The following is a 26448-nucleotide window of genomic DNA, read 5'->3' on the forward strand; positions in this document are numbered from 1 at the left end:
TAGACACATATAAAAACCACTTTGAAAACACTTTTATTTTAAAAAAGCGTTTTAAAAAATACATTGAATTTTCCATGGCTCACCATCGTCATCTAGTGTCGCATTGTATATTGCACTTAAAATACACTTAAAACGTTTTATTTGCAGCTGTGTCCCTGTTGCCTGCACTTACCTGTGAGGAGATTCTGTAGGGAGAACTGCACTGATAAATGCGGTTGGATGGTTCTAAGGCATTTGGACATGGTCGCGTAGCCTGCCTTTTCCCAGCAGCATCAGCCACACTTGAAACCCCACAAGCAGCCCGGTCAGATTGATTCCAGAATAATGGGTAGCAAGCATGAGACACCAGCCTATTGGGATCAGGCGACACATTATTTTTTATTTTATTTTTTCAATTCTGTATTTTAATTTTTAATTCCTCTTGAACCTACCAGAGCCAAATTTTGGGAGTTCATGGGGAGAGGGGGAAATCCCCTGTTGCACAAGTAGAAATCCTTGCACAGGGTTTGGGTTGATGGGAGTCGTTAGTTGAATCCTGCCCATAGTTTGGAAGCAATTGCTTTGGAGTAATGATGGAGAATCTATGACCCTTCAGATGTTTTTGTGCTATAACTAACATCATCCCTGACTGTTGGCCATATTGGCTATGGCAAAGGGGAGTTGAAGGGCAACATCTAAAGGGTCTAAGGATGTGTGAATGTGCCATCATGTGACTGCACCTTAGTCCACTTGCACTTTTATCCACCATTTTCCATTCCACTGCAATTGGCTTATTTTGCACAGGTATTTCTGAAGGAGCGTCTCCACCTCCATCGTTCTGCCCGGACACTGAGGTCCAGCGCTGAGGGCCTTCTGGCAGTTCCCTCACTGTGAGAAGCCAAGTTACAGGGAACCAAGCAGAGGTCCTTCTCAGTAGTGGCACCTGCCCTGTGGAACACCCACCAGTGTGGTGTAGTGGTTAAGAGCGGTAGACTCGTAATCTGGTGAACTGGGTTCGCTTCCCCGCTCCTCCACATGCAGCTGCTGGGTGACCTTGGGCCAGTCACACTCCTCTGAAGTCTCTCAGCCCCACTCACCTCACAGAGTGTTTGTTGTGGAGGAGGAAGGGAAAGGAGAATGTTAGCTGCTTTGAGACTCCTTCGGGTAGTGATAAAACGGGATATCAAATCCAAACTCCTCCTCCTCCAGATGTCAAAGAGAAAAACAACTACCAGACTTTTAGAAGACATTTGAAGGCAGCCCTCTTTAGGGAAGTTTTTAATGTTTAATAGACTGCTGTATTTTAATAGTTTGTTGAAAGCTGCCCAGAGTGGCCGGGGAACCCCAGCCTGATGGGTGGGGTATAAATAATAAATTCTATTCTATTTTGTTATCCGCTGATACAGAAACATATGTTTTTAAAAACATATATCGAGCCAACGATAGACGCACATATCTCAGCCATCAACCATTTACAAATATTCCCTGTGTGTTGCCTTTCCAGAGGGGAAGCCCCATTGCAGCAAAACCAACAAAGAGCCTTGTGGCACAATAAAGACAGAGTTAACAAAGTAGATATGAAGCAGTAATGAAGTAATGGTGATGAACTGCTGATAGCTCAGTCAGTAGAGCATGCGACTCTTCATCTCAGGGTTGTGGGTTTGAGACCCACATTGGGCAAAAGATTCCTGCATTGCAGTGAACTGGACTGGATGGTCCTTGTGGTCCCTTCCAACTCTACAATTCTATGATTCCGAGTGGCAATAAATAAATAAATAAATAAATAAATAGAAATCCAGGTAAGTAGGGTTAGGATTATTCCCACCTTGGTCAATCAGATGCTTTTAGGACAGGGTTGGCGAACCTTTTCAGTCTGAGGTCCACATCCCCTTCTGCACGACCTTCTGAGGGTTGCTATTTTTCACCATCTTGATTTTACAATTCCGTATATACTCATCAGCCTGTTTTGTTCCCCTCCGTGAGTCATCCAGGAAGGACCACTTAGCATCCTGTTGACATTTTGACCTGAATTCCCACATTATATTAAACATTTCATAAGCATGCCCTGTTGCCCCTTAATCACTTAGAAGTCCATTTTATGGCAAAATTATATATATATATATATATATGCAGGTTTTGGTGTCCCCGGGTGTCTTCCCGTGTAAAAGTTGGGGTGTCTAGGCGACGTTTCGACGAGGTCTCACTCGTCATCTTCAGGCTGGTGCTTTCGGCTTCTTGTTACTGGAACAGAGCAGGATCTCAGTGTTTGAGTTCCTATAAATACTGTTGAGGGGGTGTGGTGTATAGCCTCCAATGTTCTGGGCAGAGAGGAAGTTCCCAGGCTAGTGTGCCTTTTCTTCTTTTGTTCCTTAATTACTTGAGGGATATCTTGAGTGATTTCTTGAGTGATATCCTGAGTACCACTTAGGTGGGTCATTAGGTGTGGATTAGTTGCTAAAGTCTTTGTGTCTTGACCTCTTGAACTTTGTGAAGAGTTTTTCTGAGAAGATGGCTGTACTGCACTTAGTTGTGCTCTGGCTTGGCTTCGTGTATAGGGGCGAGCTGTGGTTTTGTGGCCTGTGTCAGCCAGATCTGTGTAGGGATTGCAGGGGGGTGCAGCATCCGGAGGTGCCACCATGGTTTGGCTACTGGATGGTGTCTGTAATTTATCTGTGGAGAGGGTCTGGGTTTGGGTCTGGTGTGGTTGATTGGTGATGGCGTTCTGTGTGCCTCTGGATCTGGTGTCAGTTTTTGTGGGGAGGGCTAATTTCCAGATGTCTGGCAAGCGGGATGTGTCGTCACGCTTGTTCATGTTGTGAGGGTGTTTCTCTATCTCGATGGCTTCCATGATTATTCTCTTGTGGTGATGTTCCATGTTAAAGAGCAATTTGGAATCTGCAAAATTAATTTCGTGTCCTGTTTCTTTCATGTGTTGGAAAAGAGAGGAAGTTTTTTCTTCTTTTTTGACGGCATTCTTGTGTTCTGCGATACGTGCATTTATTCGTCTGTTTGTTTGTCCAATGTACGTGGCTGGGCAGACTTTGCAGGGTATTTCATAGACCCCTTGGTTTTCCAACTGGATTTTATCCTTGGGGTTTCTGAGGATATTGGCTATTTTTTGGTTGGTGCAAAAGGCTGTTTTGATATTGTGTTTATGGAGGATTTTGCTAATTTTATCTGTAGTGCCCTTGATATAAGGAAGGAGGGCCATGCCATTGTTTTCTTCTGTGTCTTGGTTTTTGGGGGGTTTTTGTGGGCCCTCCCCACAAAAACTGACACCAGATCCAGAGGCACACAGAACGCCATCACCAATCAACCACACCAGACCCAAACCCAGACCCTCTCCACAGATAAATTACAGACACCATCCAGTAGCCAAACCATGGTGGCACCTCCGGATGCTGCACCCCCCTGCAATCCCTACACAGATCTGGCTGACACAGGCCACAAAACCACAGCTCGCCCCTATACACGAAGCCAAGCCAGAGCACAACTAAGTGCAGTACAGCCATCTTCTCAGAAAAACTCTTCACAAAGTTCAAGAGGTCAAGACACAAAGACTTTAGCAACTAATCCACACCTAATGACCCACCTAAGTGGTACTCAGGATATCACTCAAGAAATCACTCAAGATATCCCTCAAGTAATTAAGGAACAAAAGAAGAAAAGGCACACTAGCCTGGGAACTTCCTCTCTGCCCAGAACATTGGAGGCTATACACCACACCCCCTCAACAGTATTTATAGGAACTCAAACACTGAGATCCTGCTCTGTTCCAGTAACAAGAAGCCGAAAGCACCAGCCTGAAGATGACGAGTGAGACCTCGTCGAAACGTCGCCTAGACACCCCAACTTTTACACGGGAAGACACCCGGGGACACCAAAACCTGCATTCCTGTACCCGTGAAAATCTACGAAAGCATATATATATATATATATATATATATTTGCTTTCGTAGATTTTCACGGGTACAGGAATGCAGGTTTTGGTGTCCTCGGGTGTCTTCCCGTGTAAAAGTTGGGGTGTCTAGGCGACGTTTCGACGAGGTCTCACTCGTCATCTTCAGGCTGGTGCTTTCGGCTTCTTGTTACTGGAACAGAACATGAACAAGCGTGACGACACATCCCGCTTGCCAGACATCTGGAAATTAGCCCTCCCCACAAAAACTGACACCAGATCCAGAGGCACACAGAACGCCATCACCAATCAACCACACCAGACCCAAACCCAGACCCTCTCCACAGATAAATTACAGACACCATCCAGTAGCCAAACCATGGTGGCACCTCCGGATGCTGCACCCCCCTGCAATCCCTACACAGATCTGGCTGACACAGGCCACAAAACCACAGCTCGCCCCTATACACGAAGCCAAGCCAGAGCACAACTAAGTGCAGTACAGCCATCTTCTCAGAAAAACTCTTCACAAAGTTCAAGAGGTCAAGACACAAAGACTTTAGCAACTAATCCACACCTAATGACCCACCTAAGTGGTACTCAGGATATCACTCAAGAAATCACTCAAGATATCCCTCAAGTAATTAAGGAACAAAAGAAGAAAAGGCACACTAGCCTGGGAACTTCCTCTCTGCCCAGAACATTGGAGGCTATACACCACACCCCCTCAACAGTATTTATAGGAACTCAAACACTGAGATCCTGCTCTGTTCCAGTAACAAGAAGCCGAAAGCACCAGCCTGAAGATGACGAGTGAGACCTCGTCGAAACGTCGCCTAGACACCCCAACTTTTACACGGGAAGACACCCGAGGACACCAAAACCTGCATATATATATATATATATATATATATAAAAGTTATGTGTGTGCATCTGCTGAAGTAATGCTTAAAGTCATTTATGTGTTAAATGCTTGTAGGAAACATGGTTTTGTATTTAATTCTTTTTTGTGTTAATTAATTTCTGCCATATGAAAAGAGCAGTAAAGAATAATTTGTTCCATTGGTTTTCAAATGCGCTGTAGAAAAGAGATATAGGCTGCCTCTAGCAATAATGAACAACAAATTATGCACATTCAAGGTCAATATAGACTTTTACTGAATAAAGTCTGATTCATTTGGAAAGTTCTTTCCTTCGCTTCCTTCCTGCTCACGCACAGGAACACATCAGGCATGGAAAGGGAAACCTATGCACACTTCCTATTGGGTATGGATGAATCCAGATGTTGTTGGACTCCAACTCTCCTTGGCCCCAGCCAGCATGGCAAATGGTCAGGGATCTAATGGGACTTGTAGCAGTAGCGTAGCATTGGTTGCCAGCACACAGCTGTACTGAGGTAGCACCAGGTGCTGAAATGTTGTATCCCTAACAATTTTGCACCTGGAGCAATCACCCCTGTGTCCCCCGCACTACACCACTGACTTGTGGTCCAACTGGTCTCCCATCCCTGCCAGAGTGGCATGCAACATCCTCACAAACAGGCTGTTTGTAATATGAACAGCCTACTTGCAGCAGATGACACCAGTGGATGCTACTAAGAACTATGAGATGAACTCATGAGACTCCCATTGCCGCAGGTAATGGCAGGCGTGCTGTAATGCTGGTTGAGGAGGAGGTAGTGGTGGTGAGTTTAAAGATTCAGTTGGAGCCTGTGGGCATCTATTATTGGACATCCACGTCTTTGATCTTCCCTATCTTGGTTTTTAGGCCAAGCAGCCTCCTGGCAATTCAGGTTTATTCTGTATAACCCTTTGCTACAGCTGTATCTTTCTTTTTCATTTGACACATGGACAGACTGCACATCATTTTATTTCTGTACAAGGCATTTGTGTGTTAATTCTTTGACGATAAATGGTGAATGAGTGTGGGGTGGGGAGAGCAAAAGGCAGCAGAAAAGATTAAAGTGCCAAAGGCAGGGTAGAAGATGCCTGCTGCAAAGCAGAAGGAGGGAGGCTCATCTATTATTTTAGAGTTGTCTAAGAATACCTGCATAATACATTAAATCAAATAATAAGGCACGGTAAGGACATTTGATCCTTTCAGAGCAAAAGAAGATTGTCGAATAATATGCCAAATCATTTTCTGTATTATGGCTTTCATCTAGTTAATTCGATTTAGAAATGCAGCTGGGACTGGAAGGCAAGTTATTGAATTCAAAAAAGACCAGAATCAGGCTGAAAAGATTGCATTCAGCTGGGTCCTATTCAGAGAAGACCCATTGAAATTAATGGACTGAAGTTAACCATGCCCATTATACTCTGAGTAGCTCTAACTTTGTATACAACCTGGAGCCTCATGAGTCGAGCTCAGTCTGATGACCCTCACCCATCTAGACACTGGTCTTGCATGATACTTTCATAGCCGCACCTGATTAGGTATTTCAGGGAAAGAGCTGAGCATCATCAGCACAACAATCATGCAGTGCTCCAAAACCTCTAATAACAAAATACTACCCTGCAACAAAAAAAGCAGAGACATCACTTTGCTGACAAAGGTCCGTATTGTCAAAGCTATGGTTTTCCCAGTAGTGATGTATGGAAGTGAGAACTGGACTATAAAGAAGGCTGATTGCCGAAGAATTGATGCTTTTGAATTGTGGTGCTGGAGGAGACTCTTGAGAGTCCCATGGACTGCAAGAAGATCGATCCTATCCATTCTGAAGGAAATCAGCCCTGAGTGCTCACTGGATGGACAGATCCTGAAGCTGAGGCTCCAATACTTTGACCACCTCATGAGAAGAGAAGACTCCCTGGAAAAGACCCTGATGTTTGGAAAGATGGAGGGCACAAGGAGAAGGGGACGACAGAGGACGAGATGGTTGGACAGTGTTCTCGAAGCTACCAGCATGAGTTTGACCAAACTGCAGGAGGCAGTGAAAGACAGGAGTGCCTGGCGTGCTCTGGGCCATGGGGTCACGAGTCGGACACGACTAAATGACTAAACAACAACCCTGCAGCAAAAGTGCCAGGGTTCAAAGTGCATCTGCTACTACTGTCTGAATTCAACCATGCAAGTAGAATGGGAACCACTGCTAAAAATCTCTCCCAAATTCATGCTGCTAACCTTGGTCAGTAGAGATACCATGGTTCAGGGGAGCCAACTTGCCCCCCCCACATGGGGGGCAGTGTCACGTGACACACCCTGCCCCCACTCAGCACGTGAGCGCTCACTCAGTGGCAGCAGCAGGGGCTGAGGCATATGGAGGGCGAGCTTCACCTGCCTGGTGTGCGAGCCCTTGCCCAGCGACTGGGGATGGCAATCCCCTCAATATTGGAGGGGACTCAGCCCACCAATATTGAGGGGACTGAAGCCCCTTCCACCCCCTATAGTTGGTGCCCCTGCCATGGCTGATGGTATAAACAGCTGCAAGGAGCCTGAAAAGGAGGAGCTACGCTACATTTCCCATGTCCCTTTGGTAACAAAGGTCATCCAGCAGAACAACAAAGGCCAATTCAGTGTCATAACCATCTCTGAACCCAGACTGGAATGGGTTCGAATAATAAGTATCATCCCTGAATGCTTGCAGCTGCCCGGCCACCACTATCTCCATTACCTTCCCTAGAAAGGGGGTGTTTGCGACTGAACAGTAGTTATATACCAATGGATCCAGAGCAGGGTTTTTGAGGAGTGGCCAGCTAGGAGGAAGGCAGATGACCCCAGTAAGGTTAAAGTGTGCTGTGCAACCACTGGTTGTGAGTTTTTTTCAATCTATCAACAGGTAAGCGGGCCTGAGAATTAATCAATGGATAGAGTTAACGCAGCAGGAATTGAAGCCACAAAAAGTGAAAGTCAAGTGGCTTAGCTCAACCATAATTCTGTTAAGACTCTGGGAAAAGATGTGCTTCACACAGATTAATCAAATGCCCAGAACAGACATTAAGAAAGGTCAATTACTGATTCTTCTTTTCCAGGATTTGAAATATCTTCTGAGGCTTCCAGTGTGCTTCTAAAAGACTTTAAAGTATTAGTCAGCACAACTGTTCAGTTAGAAAAGTGGTATGCTTGAACTCATTCAATGCAGAAGTTCTCAATGACTGGAGGCCATTGAAAATAATGCTAGACAAGGTAGCATAGAAGGGGTGGAGAAAAAGAGCTCTATGTGTGGCTCATCCACTCATTAAAATTGTACTTGTTTATACCATGCCTCAAAAGAGCTCAAGGTGGCACACATGGTTCTCTGCCCCTTCCCCCTATGCATTTTATCCTCACAATAACCCTGTGTGGTAGGTTAGGCTAAGAGACAATGACTAGCACAAAGTCATCCATTGAGCTTCCTCAAGAATGTGGCATTGTACCCTTCTTCTCCCAGGTCCTAGTTTATTAACTCTCCCCGCTACACCACATGGGCTGTGACCAAAATTCAGCAGAGATCTATGGGATCAACAGGTATCTTAGAGTCCACCTTACATGCTGAATGAATGGTGCAGGGCGTGGAAAATGCTCTCATAAGAAGCCTTTGTAGGTGCATCCATGTTGTGTTAAGCAGTCTGCATCTCAGCAGGTTCACTGCCTTCTAAATCAGGGGTGGAGAACCTGTGGTCCTCAAGGTGTTCCTCTCCAATTCCCATCAGCTCCAGCCAGCATGGTCAATGGTGAGTGATGATGGGAGCTGTAGCCCATCAACATCTCTAGGGCCCCAGGTTAGCCATCCCTGTTCTAATTGGAGGCCCTTCGTCAGGGTATCTCAACAGGCAGTTCTTGTCCAGGTCCCCATCCATGTCCCTGCTACTGAAACAGGAGAATAATGGGCTATTGGGTGCCTTAAATCTAAACCATGGAGAGATGCCTTCCATTTAGTAGGATGGGCCTTCCAAAATGCTCAGTGGTCCACTAGCTATGGTAATGTCCTAAGATGCCAGATGGGACACCACTCTGGCTTCTTAAGCCTGTAAGCTCTGCAGCCAAATCTGTACCTGCAGGATGGCAGACTTACAACGTAATCTTATACATATCTATTCAGAAGCAAGTACCATTGAGGTCAATGAGGCTTATTCCCTTCCAGGTTTATTGGTATAGGATAACCACTACAGATAATTAAATATTGATATAGGGAGCCGCTTTGACATGTTTAAATTTGTGTGAGAGCCTATTACATTTTCTTAAGAGCCTTGTCAAATCAATTTAGAAAGTTAGCATCCCACTGGCATAGAATAACTACAGTTAGTGCAATACTGACAAATGAGTCTTGCAGCAGTCACATTTAAGCAAATAGGCTGTTTAAACCGCAGTGAATAAGCAGGTAAAATTTTAGGTTTCTCCAGTGAAAGGGAGTCCTAATTTTCATCTCTGAGATCTGTCACATCGCCACAACATGCATAATTACTAGTGCTGATGAGGCTTTGTTACCAACACAGGATTACTTTACATTTAAATCCTACAAAAGCGACAACATTCCCCCCCCCCCCCGAGATAAAAGCCTAACGTGCTTCTTCTTTTAAAATGCGCTTTCCTTCTAAATATTCTTTTAAGCATTCTGACAATTTTCTAAAGGAGGATTATAGGGGGGATTACTTAACTCAGTAGGTAGAATTATTTTCTACTCTGAAGGACTGGTGGCAGGAAGCAATGGCAGAAGGAAGAGATGTGGTAGTGAAGCTAGAGAGGGGAAATCTAAAAGGTGCTTTTAATTACAAATGGAATATGGCACTCGCTTTAAAGTTCCTTAGATCAGGGATAGTCAACCTGGTGCCCTCCCAGTGTTGCCGGGTTCCAGCTTCCATCATGCTGGCCTTGTGGTCTGGGGCTGCTGGGAGCTGGTGTCCAATAAGATCTGGAGGGCACCATGTTGATTTGGAGGAAAAACTGCAGCGTAGAAGAGCATGTGCCGAAATCTGTAGAAATCTGGGAGTAACCGAATGCTCAGCACATGTCCCTTAAATTGCTCAGACACAGAATCACTTGCACAGACTTGTGGTACAAGACACATGATTCTACACATCTGTTTGGGGGTTGCTGGATGCAGGCTTCTACACCCATTCCACTCTCTATTAGTTGGTGTCTTGCCCTGCTATACCTGTGTATGGAGTACAGTCTCTGAATCTAGCAGCATTATTATAGTAGGGTGGAAGCGAGAAAATAAGAGAAGTAGAGTTGCCGGAGCTATGAGGGCCTAAAGATAGGATCTGCTGGGCAGATGAGCTGTCTTTAAGAGAGGCCATGCCAGCTTCTTCCCTCCTCAAGTGCTATAATGGCAAGTGATGATTTGTATGTTCAGAAACATCCACTGCAGACTGAGCTTTCATACTCTCATTTTCTCAAGGAGAATATCTTTCAGTGACTACGATCCACTCATATTGAGCTGTGAGTGATCAAAGAACTTGTGCTTACGCAAATCCTTTATTTAAGAAAACTGGCAACACCCTTTTGGCTGTCATTTTGTGCTCATTAGGGAACAAGGAAGGCGCAGAATGAATGTTATTTGAGCCATTACTTAGCCATCTTTAAGGATATCAAATCCTGATCAGCGCCATCTACCGTGACTGACAGGAGCCCTACAGGGTTTCAGATGAGGGTCTCTCCTACTCCTGCCTGGAGGTACCAGGGATTGTACCTGGAGCTTCTGTGTACAAACGAGATGCTCTGCCACTGAGCTATGGCTCTTCCCTTTAGGAGACTAGGGTGTGTCTTAGGAACATGAGAAGTTCATTACTGCTCTGTGCTGCTGCCTCCAGAGTGGAGATGCATAACCTCAAACTTGAAGGGAGCATGCCTGGGCAGAGTAGGCTGAGAGGTGACAGACGCACCTAATGTAAAGAAGTCTCCATGGTAGGCCCTGAGGGAACCATCACACCCTTCATTCCAAAAAGAATATGCTACAGGTAAAAGTCACTTTCGTGTGACATTCTGATTTTGATGTATGAATCAGCAATGAGCCATTTATGAAACAATACATGTCTACACAGAAGTCTTGCTGAGGTCAACTGGGCTTTCTCCCAATTAAGTAAGTGTAGGATGCACTTAATCTGGGCATTAAGTTTCACTGAATCTCACAGGGCTTACTTCTGAATGGGGGCGAGGTATATAGGATTGTGTTTTAAGTCACTAAGAAAACAAAGAATCCAGTGGCATCTAAATAACTAACAAATTTATTCTGACAAAGCTTTTGTGGACTAGGGTATACATTGTTTAACAGCAGCAGCAGCAGCAACAACAACAACAACAACAACAACACGCTCATCTGACTGGGTTGTCCCAGCCACTCTGGGTGGCTTCCAACAAAAATACAGGAAAAACAAAACAACAAACATTAAAAGCTTCCCAATGGGGAACATGCAGGAGAAATGATTTTGTGGAAATATGGAAGGTGTTTGTAGAATTTGTACTGTTAAAATGAAAAGGGTGGTGGAGTGCACATTTTTGTTCTTATTTATTTATGATCCTTACTTTGTCAAAATAAAATCATCATCTAAGAGAGAGAGAGAGAGAGAGAGAGAGAGAGCGCTATGCTTGTCAGCTGTGATTATAAGTCATTTTATTTCTAAGTAGATGAGCCTATGTCTTGGACAGGCATATGTCTTATGGCATTATTTGGATGTATCATTTTGAACATTTTGGAACTGTTTTTGAAGAAGTTGAAGTTAGTAAAGCTTTGAACAACAACAATAATACAAAAGCTTCCTGAAATAGGGCTGTCTTCAGATGTGTGTGTGTATATATATATATATATATATATAGAGAGAGAGAGAGAGAGAGAGAGAGAGGGAGAGGGAGTTGCTGTGTTTAACTCTTTGACTCTTTGACATCTGTCAGGAGGGCATTCCACAAGGCAGGTGTGTCTACTGAAAAGGCCTTCTGCCTGGCTGCCTGTAGCTTCCGTTCTCACCATGAGGGAACTGCCAAAAGGCCCTCAGTGTCGGACCGCTGTAGCTGACATATCCAATGAATCACAGAATCATAGAGTTGAGGTAAACTCTAGTACTAGAAAATGTATGTTGTAATATATTTGCTTGCCTTTAAGGTGCTACAGACCTCACTGTTGTTCCAGCAACTTACAGTACAATCAGGACTGCCCCACCCATGAGGCAAGGTGAGGCAAACACTTTGGGCAGCAGGATCTACCGAGGCAGCAGATCCAGCCTCCAGGGAATACATCACTTGCTGCCACTGCTGGCTGCAGCGCACTACTTGCCTAACCAGAAGTTGTTTTTGTTGCAACAGGCCAGTACAGCTTCCCCTCTGGATTTAGCTACCACATTCAAATAAACAGACCCTGACAATCAAGGAATTGTTGGTCGAATGTCAAATCTGATTCAAAATTAGTTTTGAAATTTGCTTATGACAGTTATTAGAGAGCTTGATGACCATGACACGTCCCAGGAATCAATCCTATTATATTTGCACCAGTCCTATTTCTAAGGTGGCGTCAGTATTGTGGCGTTCATCTTTGTAACAATCTAAGGAGGTTGCTACTTTTTAAATGTTACAGATGGCGCACTGTAACTGGTCCAAGAAACTGTGGGTGGATCTAAACACAGAAATCCCCCCCTATAAATATGTCAGAAATTAGATCGTTTTAACAAAAGGGGGGAAATCTCTATGGAAAATCACGTTTTAAAATTTCCTGCTCTCTGGCGCCATCTGGTGTTGTATGTTTATAGCACATTCAGATCGCTGGTTCTTTACTAATGTAGCTGGGTCCTAAGGCCACCCTTGAGTCAATGAGGGAAGTCATATTTGCACTCACATCTCCTGCGTACACTTTCTTGCATATGAATGGCATGGCTTAAGTATATGAAATCATTAACATTGCACTCTCTGGACAATAGATCTGCAATTCATATGGCACTTCTCATTGATACTGAGAAAATTATTGGGAAATCTTATCAGGTTTGCACTTATGCTTTGCATAAATTTAAAATATGTCAGTTTGGTGACTTTGTTTTTGTTTTGCTTCAGGATGTTCACAAACATAAGTTGCTTTTCTTAAACATTATTGCTGTTGATTATTTTAAGCTCTAAAAGCACAGTAAGTAAATGATTTATTTACCCATATTTTTTGAGGTAAGACCAAGCCCCATTTATGCTTCCTCCTCTGCATCCAAGCTGGTTTCTGGTGTCACAAGAGATCAAATTTTGAGGGGAAAGGTTGTCTGTGAAACGGCCTTTGGACCCAATTGCTATTCTGTCTGCCGCAACACCTGTTTTATGGGAAACAATTGGATTACTAAGTAATCTATATTGTTTGGACGGTTAGAATTTTCTCCGTGCCAGACATAATAAATCTGTGTCACAGAATATATATGGAACCACAGAGTGTCCTTTAATTCTAGCAAATTGCTATGAGGGAATGCCCTCAACTTTAAGGTTTCACATTCCCACGCAATTGGAGATGCACTTCCTAGGACTTTGATAGGTTGCATCTTCAAATGTGATCAATCCCTTTGGCCAGCTGGAAGGGAAGTTGAGAAACTCAAGATGCCCCAATTTGCTTGCCTACAGGGTATATCCTACCTAAAGCGTACCTGAGAAGTCCCTGTATGGCTTGGGACCTGGGATTTCTTCCCACACAAACGTGTGCATCCACTTCTGATAGTGACCCTTAGGAACACAGGAAGCTGCTCCATATCTAGTCAGACAATTGGTCCGTCTAGCTCAGATTTCCCCACATTAACCTGCAGCCACATTCCAGGGTTTCAGATAGGAGGCATTCCCAGTCCTACCTGGAGATGCCAGGGATTGAACCTGGGACCTTCTGTATGCAAAGCAGATGCTCTACCACTGAGCTATGACCTTTCTCCTTCTCTGTGTCCCACCACTGCCAGAGTTTCCACTGGTGACTTTGTGAGAGAAGCCCTTCTCTAGGTTAGTACCCAGGTTGTTTTGGATGGTGACTGGAGCCAAAGAGCAGACTCCAGTGCTGCTATTCCACTCCCATAACAACCTTTGATCCAGCAGATTCCTCCACTAATGGAAGAGGAGATGGGATTGCCCCCAATTCTGCCCTTCGTCCTGGAGGCCCCCCGAGCCAACTTCCATGGTGTTGTGGAGGGTCTGGGACAATTTTTGTGTGTGTGTGAGAGAGAGAGGTACAGGAGGCACTAGAGGGAAGATGAAATGGTCAACACTCCTCTCTCTTCCTCCCATATTGCCAGAGCCATCTGCTGGTTCAAAAGACATGAAGCAAGCGAAGTGATGGATTCCACCCAGAGCATCCTGCCACTCCTTCCTGCTGCCAGAGGGCAACTAATCATAGCTACAGATAGGTTTTTCCTAGAGAAATAAATGGGAAGGAAAAGCAGACAACTCCAGTGCATGGTTGGTCCCCAGCCAATGGCTAGGGCCAAGCTGCTCTTCCACTTTCTGGTGCTGATGAGGGAAAGAGACCTCTGAGCATCTTTTCATCAAATTCTATCTTCCCACCCCCACCGATTTCTATATTGCTATGTTATCCAAATCAACCAGGCATTAGTCCATTGGTTTGCAAAAATCCACAACTTCCTGTAGATCAGAAGAGTAGTCCATTCTCTTTCAGCAAGGGTCACATGTATCCACAGAGCCTTTCCCTGGCACCCACAGGGTTCGCTGCTCCCCATTGAAATTAGGCTTGAAAGAAGTATCATACTTTCTCAAACAGAATATGTTTCAGTGTGTGTTTGGTTGTGGCATCTGTGTGGTGCCCACAACAGATGTTGCAGATGTGTCCACAGACCTCTAAAGGGTTGACTGACCTCTGTCTTATGCTGATCTCTTGCATGGGCACCTGTGTACACAGAGAGTTCCCATCTAAGGAGAATGCCTGGCTGCATATTATAGACATGCTGTTTACTCTATTGATGTGGTTAGGGAAGATTGCATTTGCATGTTACTCTGCGCCCCAAAGACCAAACTGGGTCTGTCTTTTATTCTAGCTTACGATCCACCTCCCCATTTAAGGGGCATTAGAGGGGAGGCATTAAATTAGAGGAGAATCCCAAAGGGAAAAAGACTACCCTAAACAGATAAAATAGTAAACCCTTTTGAAACTTTTGGAAAAGTAAAGAGATGCACAAACCTCCTCTAGCAAGCAGTGAACTTCTAACTGAAATATTCTATTGCAAGTATGGATAGCCTCTCTCATACGTTTAGGGTGCAAGAAAAAGGGGGGGACACATTACTTGCAGTTGAAAAGGCCCAGGATGCTGCACAGTTTCTCTGATCCAGTGGGTCATGAATCCACCCGGGCCATTCATACGAGGCCACAAAAAATTCGGGGAAATCTGTTTCTGTGATCAGGTTTTCCTACAAGAAACCCAAGGCATTTGACTGGATAACTATATTCAAACATACATATCATGACCAATAGTGACTCTCTAGGGTTTCAGATGGCAGGATCTCCCAGGCCAAACTAGAGATGCTGGGGATTGTACATGGGGACCTCCTGCATGCAAAGGAGATGCTTTGCCACTGAGCCACAGCCTTTCCCCATTTGACCCCATGGGTAAATTTCTAAGGACCACTTTTTCCAAGTGTTATATGTTTTCTAATTGTTACATGTTATTTCAGGCTAATGCTATTCTAGGCTGCATCAACAGAAGTCCAGTGTCAGATCAAGGGAAGTCATAGGACCACCCTTTTCTGCCTAGGACATACCACACCTGGAATATTGTGTCCAGTTCTGGGTGCCACAATTTAAGGACACTGACAAGCTGTGCAAAGGAGGGCAACTGAAATGATCAAGGGCCTGGAAACCAAGCCTTATGAGGAATGGTTGAGGGAGTTTGGTATGCTTAGCCTAGAAAAGAGGAGATTTGATAGCCATCTTCAGATATCTAAAGGGCGGTCACATGGAAGATGGAGCAAGCTTGCTTTCTTCTGCACTGCAGGGTATGATCTGAATGAATGGATTCAGGTTACAAGAAAGGAGATTCTGACTAAACATCAGGAAAAACTTTCTGATGGCAAGAGTTGTTCGACAATAGAACAGACAGGTGGTGGACTCTCCTTCCTTGGAGGTTTTTAAGCAGAGGTTGGATGACCATCTGTCATGGATGCTTTAGTTGAGATTCCTGCATTGCAGGAGGTTGGACTAGATGATCGTCAGGGTTCCTTCCAATTCTACAGTTTTATGATTCTTTGTGCTAATCTGAGTGAGCAGCTTTCCCTCAGAGGAAGATTTCATTTTCACATATAAGAGAATCGTGGTTTTCACCTGGTTGGCCAATTGCCTCTGCTTGACACATTATTTCAGGGTCATGCCCAGGATGGTGGACAAATCCATCTGAAGCGTAGCTTGAGGATGACTGTGGAGAAAGGCTCCATTGAAGTTTGCTGTTTGAAGAAAGGAGACAAAATGAAAACCTACCGTGACTTGTCTTGTGTCCAGCAGGGCAGCAGATTGGGGAAATGTGCCAAGACGATAATAGAAACCTTCTTTCAAACTCATTCCCCAGAACTGGCTGTAGTTCGTAGCTTTCCATCTGCCTCAGTGATAAAAAAATAAAAAAAAATAGTGTGTTAGTCATGCATGTTTAGCTCTATGGGCAGTACATCATAGATGTTGCCATTTTTAAAAAGTTTTGAATGAAGCCTTCATAAGATTTCCCTTCATAGAAAACGATCTTCCACTGATGTGGGAAATGGTAGCATTTAAATTTGCCATTCAGGGTCTGCATTCGTACAATAAAAAGGAATACATTGCCCATTCCTTTTAAGATAATACTTTGATAATTCTGGGCCATTTCCCTCCTTTCAACATAAAGATGGCATTCTGAGTTTCATCATTCACACAAATTCACACCATTCAGTGCACTATCATGCTATAGCTTAGTCATATTGCTTATCAGCTAGTAAGGTAAAGGTAAAGGTACCCCTGCCCGTACGGGCCAGTCTTGCCAGACTCTGGGGTTGTGCGCCCATCTCACTCAAGAGGCCAGGGGCCAGCGCTGTCCGGAGACACTTCCGGGTCACGTGGCCAGCGTGACATCGCTGCTCTGGCGAGCAGAGCTGCACACGGAAACGCCGTTTACCTTCCCACTGGTAAGCGGTCCCTATTTATCTACTTGCACCCGAGGGCAGTGGCGTAGCGTGGGGGGTGCAGGGGGGGGCGGCCGCACCGGGCGCAACATCTGGGGGTTAGGGTTAGGGGGCGCAAATCCACGGGTTAGGGGGTGCAAATTACTTGCCTTGCCCCGGGTGCTGACAACCCACGCTACGCCACTGCCCGAGGGTGCTTTCGAACTGCTAGGTTGGCAGGCGCTGGGACCGAGCAGCGGGAGCACACCCCGCCACAGGGATTCGAACCGCCGACCTTTCGATCGGCAAGCCCTAGGCGCTGAGGCTTTAACCCACAGCGCCACCCGCGTCCCGCGTCAGCTAGTACTATGTGCAAAATTGCAGTGAGTTAATCACAGAAGATTGAGCTTTGCTATTGATATGCACAACCACAAGATTTATTTCTGTGCATCCGTTCTCATGATTTATCACTCAGATTTTATCTTGAAGGTTTCTTTCACATTTGTTTGTCTGTTTGTTTGTTTGAAATGTTCCCCTTGCATTTACCATAGGTATTTTTCCCCTGTAGTGTTGAAATGCCTGATCCATATGTGGTGATGTCCAATGCTAGTCATATTCACAGTAAACCTATTGAAATCAATGGGTTTCAATGGTTCTACTCTACAGCTAACACTAGGTATCACCCACAGCAAACCCATTTCCAGGAACCATGATGATTTAGATTTCCAAGCTCATGTTTATCACATGAAACTTTGCTGACACAAAAATGGTGGTGGGACAGCGATCATGATAATCTCACCTACAGTTGAAATGCAAGGGGTCGTCTTTAACTGCAACAGTACTTACACATACATAGTGTGAGACACACACATCCCTTCTTTGTCTTATCTACTGGGAGCGGGTGGCACTGTGGTCTAAAGCACCAACCCCCTTGGGTCAGCAGTTCGGAAGGTCAGCAATTTGAGTCAGTGTAACGGTGGTGATCTCCCATTGCTCTGTCCCAGCTCCTGCCAACCTAGCAGTTTGAAAGCACACCAGTGCAAGTAGATAAATAGGTACCGCTGCAGAGGGAAGCTAAGCAGTGTTTTCGTGCGCTCTGGCATTCATCACGGTGGCCCATTGTACCAGAAGTGATTTAGTCATGCTGACCACATGACCTGGAAAGCTTTATGTGGACAAAGGCTATCTCCCTCAACCTGAAGTAAGATGAGCGCCACACCCCATAGTCGCCTATGACTGGACTTAACCATCCAGGGGTCCTCCTTTCTTAAGAAATAGGATCTGATTTACTGAGGGTTTCACCCAGCGACTGCTCAAGAACATTACTTAAAATGCCCCACTAACAAACACAGAATTATTTTACATTAACAAATGTTATTATGGGACAGGGTCTACTTTATGCATGGCTATCCTCCTATAGTGTGTGTGTGTGTAATCATGGATACAAACATACATTTTTGGAGCAGAGGGAGTTATTACAAAGTGAAACCCGGGTTTCAATTTAGTCACCTTTTAATTGTGACATATCTGCTGCTTGTGATGTATAGACCTGCCAGGCCCAGGCAGCAAGATATGGGAATCGCTGCAGAAAGTAATACTGTTTCTGCATTTTGTCTCCCGTGGGCTCAGTTAAGATGAAAAAATCTTGGTGACACAGAGTCATCAAGTCGTGCTGCACAGAGCAGAAATCCCTAGTGGAATAAGTGACCTACATGTTCAATATAAAGAGTCATCAAATCATAAAGTTATAAAAATCAATGCGCTCCTTCTTGAAAATTGAAACTAACTTCATGGGGGCACTCAGCATTCAATTTGTGTGTGTGAAGCCGTTACTCTCAGTATGTAAATAATCGGGGGAATAATGTTCAGAGCTTCAGAGAGAGGTTGCTTCTCTATGCTGTTTAGAGGAAAGAAGAAAATCACATATCTTGCGCTGTGCTCACAGAAGAGGTGTAATAATAAATGCATACACACACATCTGTGGGCATGGTGCTTGAAAAAAAAAGATATCAAGGCAATTGCGTAAGGCTCAAGTGATCTTTTTCTCTGTGAATAAAATGGGAGCTATTTCCAACTTAGTGCTGCAGAACAGGACTTTTCTCACCCATAGTTACCATCGTTGATTTGCTTAATTAAGCTGGGCTGCACGAGGCACGTTTCCTCTAGGCAGTTCCACTTGCTGCTCATGCATTTGCTGAAAGGAATAAAAGGAGAGCGTAAGACGTACATAGGAAAAGTTTGTGGAGAATAATTACAAACACATAGTACGTGGTCCTGAAACAATGATCTTATAATCCTCTTTTCATCTCTCCCTCTCTCCCTCTCTGTGTGTGTATCTGGTGAAGAACATTTGGGCTTCTGTCATATATTCCTTCTTTGTTTTATCTGCTTGGTGACAGGGTTTTTTTAAAATCAATAATCAAGATTAGTGGGTATTCAGTAACTCTTATGGGTCCCACAAAAGAATGGGTTCTTCTAAATCTAGTTTATGATTTACAGTTGCCCCCCAGAATATAGCTGTTCTTTGGAACAGATGCCTGCCCTATCTCAGAAAAATCTTCCACACCACTTTCATCAGAGCTTCTTAATGAAAAGCACTATGTTGAGGGAAACCTGTTAGAATTAGGGATATGGGTGGCACTGTGGTGTGAACCCACCGAGCCTCTTGAGCTTGCTGATTGTAAGGTCAGCAGTTCAAATCCGCATGAAGGGGTGGGTTCCTGTAGCTTTGTCTCAGCTCCTACCAATCTAACAGTTTGAAAGCATACCAGCAGGAGTAGATAAATGGGTACCACTGTGGCAGGAAGATAAACAGTGTTTCTGTGAGCTCTGGTTTCTGTCATGGTATCCTGAAAGTAGAGTTGAGCGCCACACCCCATAGTCGAATTTGACTGGACCTAACTGCCCAGGGGCCTTTACCTTTTTCACCTTTGTGACAATGTCCTTAAAGTGAAGAATCATAAACTGTCACATGCCTGAAGACCTGTTCCCCAGATAGAAATGGAATTCATTCTAGGGTTGTACATTCTGCTTTCTAGACCATTCACAGTCCAAATGCTGCTGCTGAATTGTTAGGATGGATTTGGGAATGGAATCTGGCCAAGACCAGCAGCTGGGTCCTCAGATACAACACACCATTTTATCTAATCAAGAAATTAGTCATGTTAGTGCTTTGCTCTCTCTGTAATGCATGCAGTCATGCATTGAAAATTGCCCAATTAATATCCATTTGAAAGAGAGGTTAATGGGCTTGTTAATGCATTCAAAATAAGGTGTAGATGCTCTCTCTCTCTCTCCTGTATTGCTTTGCAAATGCTGTGGGATTTTAGTTTAAATATGCTCCTGCTGCCTCAGGCTGCAATCCTAAACCCACTCGCCTGGTAATAAGCCCCACTGAACATAGGCTAACCCTGTTAGTTGCCCTAACTTAAGATGTAATCAAGAATTACATTTAAAGGGCAGGGAACAGACAATATTTCAGTACTCTTTCTTTTTTACTCCTCTTCAATCACATTGATCTGTATAAGGTCAATGACTAATAACTAAGCAAGCTTTTAATTATGGATTTTAATGCACCAGCAGCTTTTCTGACAGAGATTCCAGTATTCTTTTCCCTTTCAAAAGAAACCCCCACACCATCTAAATTCCTTAGCTGAATTTGAAAGGGCAACTGGAGTCTGTGATCTCTTACTTCACAGTCTCTAATTAATAAATTTGGTGAATCACCTATCAGCCAAACAACATTGGTACAATAATGACCAAATCCTATTTCAAATAGTCTCAGTATCTATAGGTAAAGGTAAAGGGACCCCTGACCATTAGGTCCAGTCGTGGCCGACTCTGGGGTTGCGGCGCTCATCTCGCTTTACTGGCCGAGGGAGCTGGCGTACAGCTTCCGGGTCTTGTGGCCACCATGACTAAGCTGCTTCTGGCGAACCAGAGCAGCACACAGAAACGCCGTTTATCTTCCTGCCGGAGCGCTACCTATTTATCTACTTGCACTTTGATGTGCTTTCGAACTGCTAGGTTGGCAGGACTCAGTATCTATACAGCGACTTAAAATGCATGAAGTGTTTCACATCCATTATCTTGTTGGAATCCTTGCTACACATTCTGTCTATATTGCAGGTGGGAGATGAATGGGTTGCCTAAAATCAGCTAGTGAGTTTGTGAGATAGACAAGATTTGAGCTGGTTTCTTAAGGCTGATCTCAAGAGTGAAGACGTTCCATTTGTTTCTCTCAATTACCAGGAATTGCAGTTGTCTTGAATCATTGCTCCTTCTTCATAGTACCGACCACCTTTGAAGCATCCTGCCAATGCGGTACATAGAGAAAGGAGGCCATAATTAGCCAAATACCAGCGAGGTAATTGATTGTATATGATTTGCCTCAAGACAGAGGATAGCATTCTGTCCCACCGCCCAGTTTCTGCCAAGTAGACATTTTAATTTTCTGCATCAGTGAACTCGATGAATAAGCGAATCATGCCCGTACAAATTGAGAAAAGATTTCATTATATATTCTTGTAATGCTGTTTACATATCCCTCTGCTTCCAGCATAATTATTCACATTCCTAAGAAGGTTTAATGATCATTCCTTTGTTTCCCCATCTGAAAAATTTATGCTGTGTACTCACTTTAAGCAGAGTACACAAGCATCATTAGATTCATATAAACATGGAATGAAACATGCATTTTCCTGTCAGCTAATTCTGAACACAGTATAGTTGAAAAACTAATGGATCTGGAATGTCTCCAAAAAAGAAAGAAAAAGAATTCATGAATATTAGCCAAAAGCCTACTAAAGATAATTGTGTGATACAGTCCTGTTGAGAGCAACAGACTTATGCTAGTCACAACTAACATCCTCTATTTAATGTGTAGGCCAATCCTGTGCATGTTTACTCAGGAGCAACTCTGCTTGATAGGGCTTATTCCCAGTGGCATATCTCTGATATTTCAGAGTCATCTTCTCTAACTCCGTGGCCACTTTTGGAAGTAACGCTAAGCCAAACCAGGGCTTGGCTTGGCATTAACACACAAATACACAGGTTCCTGAGGAGAGGATCACGGCCATTTTGCTCCTCCCTGGTCTTTTTATAGTTCATCTTGGTGCATCAGCTAAGCCACTGAGCTACAGCCCTTCTCACATGTAACCATGTTTACCCCAACTCCCATGTTTACCCCAAAACATGTTTCTACCACTCTTCTGTTGTTCCCCCAACTTTTCATTTTAGATTGTAAGCTCATCAGGGCAGGGACCTGTCCTCTTGTATTCTCTAAAGTACCATATACAACCGATAGACACTGAATCAATAGAACTGCAGAGACTTGCAGCTTTAGATAATATTTATGAATCGAGGCCACTAATAGTTAATAAGGTGCCTCCAATCCACCAGGTGAAAATATTATACTGACCTTTTTTGTGATCAGGAGACAATCACCCCTCTCTTTTCTAAGTAGGAGATAGATTTAGTATTATTTTTCAGTTCATAGAGGCAGAAATAGAGATAGATAGATGATAGATGATAGATGATAGATAGATGATAGATAGATAGATAGATAGATAGATAGATGGATGATAGATATAGATGATAGATAGATAGATAGATAGATAGATGATAGATAGATAGAGATAGATAGATAGATGATAGATAAATAGATGATAGATAGATGATAGATAGATAGATGATAGATAGATAGATAGATGATAGATAGGTGATAGATAGGTGATAGATAGGTGATAGATAGGTGATAGATGATAGAGATAGATGATGATAGATGATAGATAGATAGATAGATGAGATAGATAGATAGATAGATAGATAGATAGATAGATAGATAGATAGATGATAGATAGACAGATAACACACAGATTAGATAGATAGATAGATGATAGATAGATAGATAGATAGATAGATAGATGATAGATGATAGATGATAGATGATAGATAGATAGATAGATGATAGATAGATGATAGATGATTGATTGATAGATAGATAGATGATAGATAGATAGATAGATAGATGATAGATAGATGATAGATGTTTCTATCTGTAACAGGCTTTAATGGGCTGATGTGCACAGTTCACTGCGGCAAAGAGAATGCTGCCTGAGGTGGGAAGATGCCAAGTGTCTTTCTCTTCCTCCAGCTTTCTGGAGGAACAAGCCTCACTGAATTCCACTCTTCACAGCCGCTTCACAGAAAGTCCTTCTGATCTGCGCTGCCTCAAATGAGGGAGCCTCTGTCATCATTAGCAGAGAATAGATATTCTCCTCCATGAGGTTTCCTTGGCAAATACAGCTCCATGCCAGGCTATCAGCTGGAAGAATTGTTTGCTGGCAATTTAACTGAAAGGAGCCAACTTGCTATTGGTACTCAGCAGAGATTCTCTTTTCTTTCATAGGTGTGTGGAAATTGGAGGGCGAGAACGGAGCTCTGTCCCTTTCAGCATTTCCTTTTCATGCTTTTCTGCTGAAACTAGAGCCAGGTTAGTGCTTGCATTATTTCCGTGGATAGCCTTGCTTAATTCAGGGCTAGTGATGTTGTTGGACTCCGACGTCCATCAGCCTCAGCCAGCGTGGTCAATTGTCAGGGATAATGGGAGTTGTAGTCCAGCAATACCAAGAGGGACATCAGTTCCCCCTCTCCCAACCTAGTTGGCAATGGATTCCATGAAGAACACATGCAATATCAGAAATTTGTAGACCTTTGGTCCCATGTGTAATCCATGTTCTGGTGATACTCTTGCTACTATAGTCCTTAATATTATTTGAGTCTGGTTTGGTTTGGAGTAGGAGAGGAGAAGCAGCTGGTGTAAAATTAGTATAGCTCTCTTAAAGTCTACCAGTGATTTTGGGCCTTAGCTCAGTGGTAGAACATCGGCTTTACATGCAGAAGGTCACAGGTTCAATTCCAAGCATCTCCAGATATCTGAAATCCTTGGAGCGATTCTGCTAGTCATTGTAAAAAAAAGGGCAAAGGTAACGGACCCCTGGATGGTTAAGTCCAGTCAAAGGTGACTATGGGGTTGCGGTGCTCATCTTGCTTTCAGGCCGAGGGAGCCGGTGTTTGTCCACAGACAGCTTTCTGGGTCATGTGACCCATGACTAAACCCCTTCTGGGGCAATGGAACACCATAACGGTAGCCAGAGTGCATGGAAACGCTGTTTACCTTCTCGCCACAGTGGTACCTATTTACCTACTTGCACTGGTGTGCTTTTGAACTGCTAGGTTGGCAGGAGCTGGGACAGGGCAATGTGAGCTCACCAGTTGTGAGGATTCGAACCCCCGACCTTCTGATCAGCAAGCCCAAGAGGCTCAGTGGTTTAGCCCACAGCACCACCTGCGTCAGTGTATGCAGTATGCAGTGTGTGCAGTACTTAACTTGATGGACCAATGGCCTGACTGACAGCTTCCTACATTGTTGTTCCCATGAATTACGCAGGGGTTTTAGAATCTAGAAGCAAAAACACCAGGTCCAGAACCGAAAAGACAAATGAAAAAAAAAAGGAGGATCAGATTCCATCTAAATAGGAGCAAAGCCACTTGTTTGTTGCTGCTTTGCTGTACATTCCTGTCTATAGATCTAGAGCCCAGACTCATCTTCAGAGATGAGAGGGGGAATCCAGATTTGCCAGGGAGGTTTTCCTTATTAGATCTCAGAGGATGCCTTTAAATATTTTTTTCTGAAACAGGTATCGACTTTCCAAACATTATTTGAATCCATCTTCAAATCTATGACTAACTGAAGTCCATTGATTTCAACTGGTCTAATCTGAGTAGAGCTTATGTTAGCCTCTACGATTACAGGTGGTAAAAGCATAACATAATTTTGCGTGCTAAATTACTTTACGGTATCTGTCACAGCGCAGTGTGTGAAATCTAAGAGCATGTTTTGTTAATAACTTCCGATGAAATTTGAGAAATGTCATTTGCGATACATTTTGATTTCTATTAAAATGTGTTTAAAATGAGCAATGCTACCAAATGTATTGCTTAATTTTGCAAGTTCACAGATTCTATCTGTGGGGAAAGTTCTTAGCTCAGTCATAGAGCGTCTGCTTTTGATGCAGAAGGTCCCAGATTCCATCTCTGTCATCTCCAAGTAGAGGACACACCTCCTAACTTGCCAATAACAGTTTCTAAAAAAAATAAATAACGTTGTAGCATTTGGCCAGTATACATTCAGGGGGACACATAGGTTTTACGCCAAATGCAGCTGGAGATATATTCAACACTCACCCGCTAGCACTGATGAAGCTGTAATAGGGTGGCCCCGGCAAACAGTCCAGAAATCAGGGCAGCAGTCTACAGAGCCAGGAGGGCCTGAGGAACAGAAAGCATCACAGTAGCATGTGGCATTCCTGGCATAGTACAGAAAGGTGCAGCCATCATCTCTGCCTGGACAGCAGCCTCGTAGCCTACAGTAATTTCCCCTCGATAGCGCCCTTTTGGCTCTGTTTTCCGTCGAATGGTCTTTCAGCAGAATATTATTCTTGGAGGCATATAGTCTGTCCATGCAAAGCATGTCTGCAAAGCAACAAAAAACCAAAAGGCAGGTATAGATCTCCATTCTGGGGTGTTTGTTTCCCAATGGTAGATTTTCTAGGTCTCGCTGAGCAGGACTCTTTCAGAATGGTACTCTACCAAGTGTGCGGGTCAAAACAAAGCAAAAAAAAAAAAAATGCTCATGATTCGAGCAAGAAGTCCAAACAGAAGCTTGGAAAATAATGTTCTCTGTGATGTGGAAAACATTTGGACTTTAACCATTAGTCAGAGATGTTATAAAATGCCCTGTTTACACAAGATTTTTACACAAGCCGCTGAGTATCACATAAATACGGGACACAAGGTCCGAAGAAATAAACAGAAATCCTTTCAGATAATTGGAACGATAAACAACTGGGCACATCAATAGAGCTGAGCTGTAAAATACTTTTCTAGAAAGCTACATCTGATCTCACCATTGTTATGTATAAAGTATCTTTGATAGTTTATGGGTCTATCTCTGGCAAGATTAAATGCTGCACTGATGCCATCACATCTTGAAATACATGAAAATACTCTTACTCAGTAGGCTAATTCAATACATTTTTTTATGCCTGGGGCAGGTTAGGAAATCTCTACACATATACAACAAATCAAGGTGGATACTACCCAAGGCTGGCCTAAATGTTTTGACAGTTGAGGCAGAAAATCTCTCACACATACCCCTCTCCTCCCCTCCCTGTAAAAATACAGCCAATTAAATAAATAATATCTTGCCCTTTTAGAACACCCCAGAATCAGTTGCCTGAGGCAACTTCAAATATAGCTGCAGGAAAGCAGTCTTCGCTAGGCATGCAAAGATTCCATGGAAATTGAAATTTCACATGGCTGTATGAGTCAGAAAAACTGTGTCTGGGAAAGCACAGGAAACAAAAATTGATTGAAGAGCATTTCATCACATCAGACAACATTATTTTTAGCCACCAAACCCAGATACTGTTGATTTTTCACAATAATGCTTTTTGCCCAAGAACATAGAAGTTAACTGTTTTAGAGCTTAAAGCGAAGCTACATGAACATAGAATAAG

General features: G+C 43.6%; 1 protein-coding gene across 2 annotated transcripts in view; it reads right to left on the reverse strand.

The window, feature by feature from the left end:
• TINAG (tubulointerstitial nephritis antigen) overlaps positions 1 to 25628 on the reverse strand; it is a 31613-nt gene extending 5985 nt beyond the window's left edge. Inside the window, exons 1-7 of one of the 2 annotated variants that reach the window (XM_081906392.1) lie at positions 25115 to 25628; positions 21116 to 21179; positions 18982 to 19061; positions 16218 to 16336; positions 15031 to 15154; positions 12924 to 13074; positions 173 to 350 (exon numbers count right to left, since the gene is read on the reverse strand). In XM_081906392.1, the coding sequence (XP_081762518.1) occupies positions 173 to 350; positions 12924 to 13074; positions 15031 to 15154; positions 16218 to 16336; positions 18982 to 19061; positions 21116 to 21179; positions 25115 to 25445 (1047 nt within the window). In that variant the 5' untranslated portion in view covers positions 25446 to 25628. Of the gene's footprint in view, positions 1 to 172; positions 351 to 12923; positions 13075 to 15030; positions 15155 to 16217; positions 16337 to 18971; positions 19062 to 21115; positions 21180 to 25114 lie in introns of both variants that reach the window. The other variant, XM_081906393.1, reaches the window with a different exon arrangement.
• Between the last annotated feature and the right edge of the window lie 820 nt (positions 25629 to 26448).

The sequence above is a fragment of the Podarcis melisellensis genome (assembly GCF_964234715.1).
Source record: "Podarcis melisellensis genome assembly, chromosome: 3".
Classification (NCBI taxonomy): domain Eukaryota; kingdom Metazoa; phylum Chordata; class Lepidosauria; order Squamata; family Lacertidae; genus Podarcis; species Podarcis melisellensis.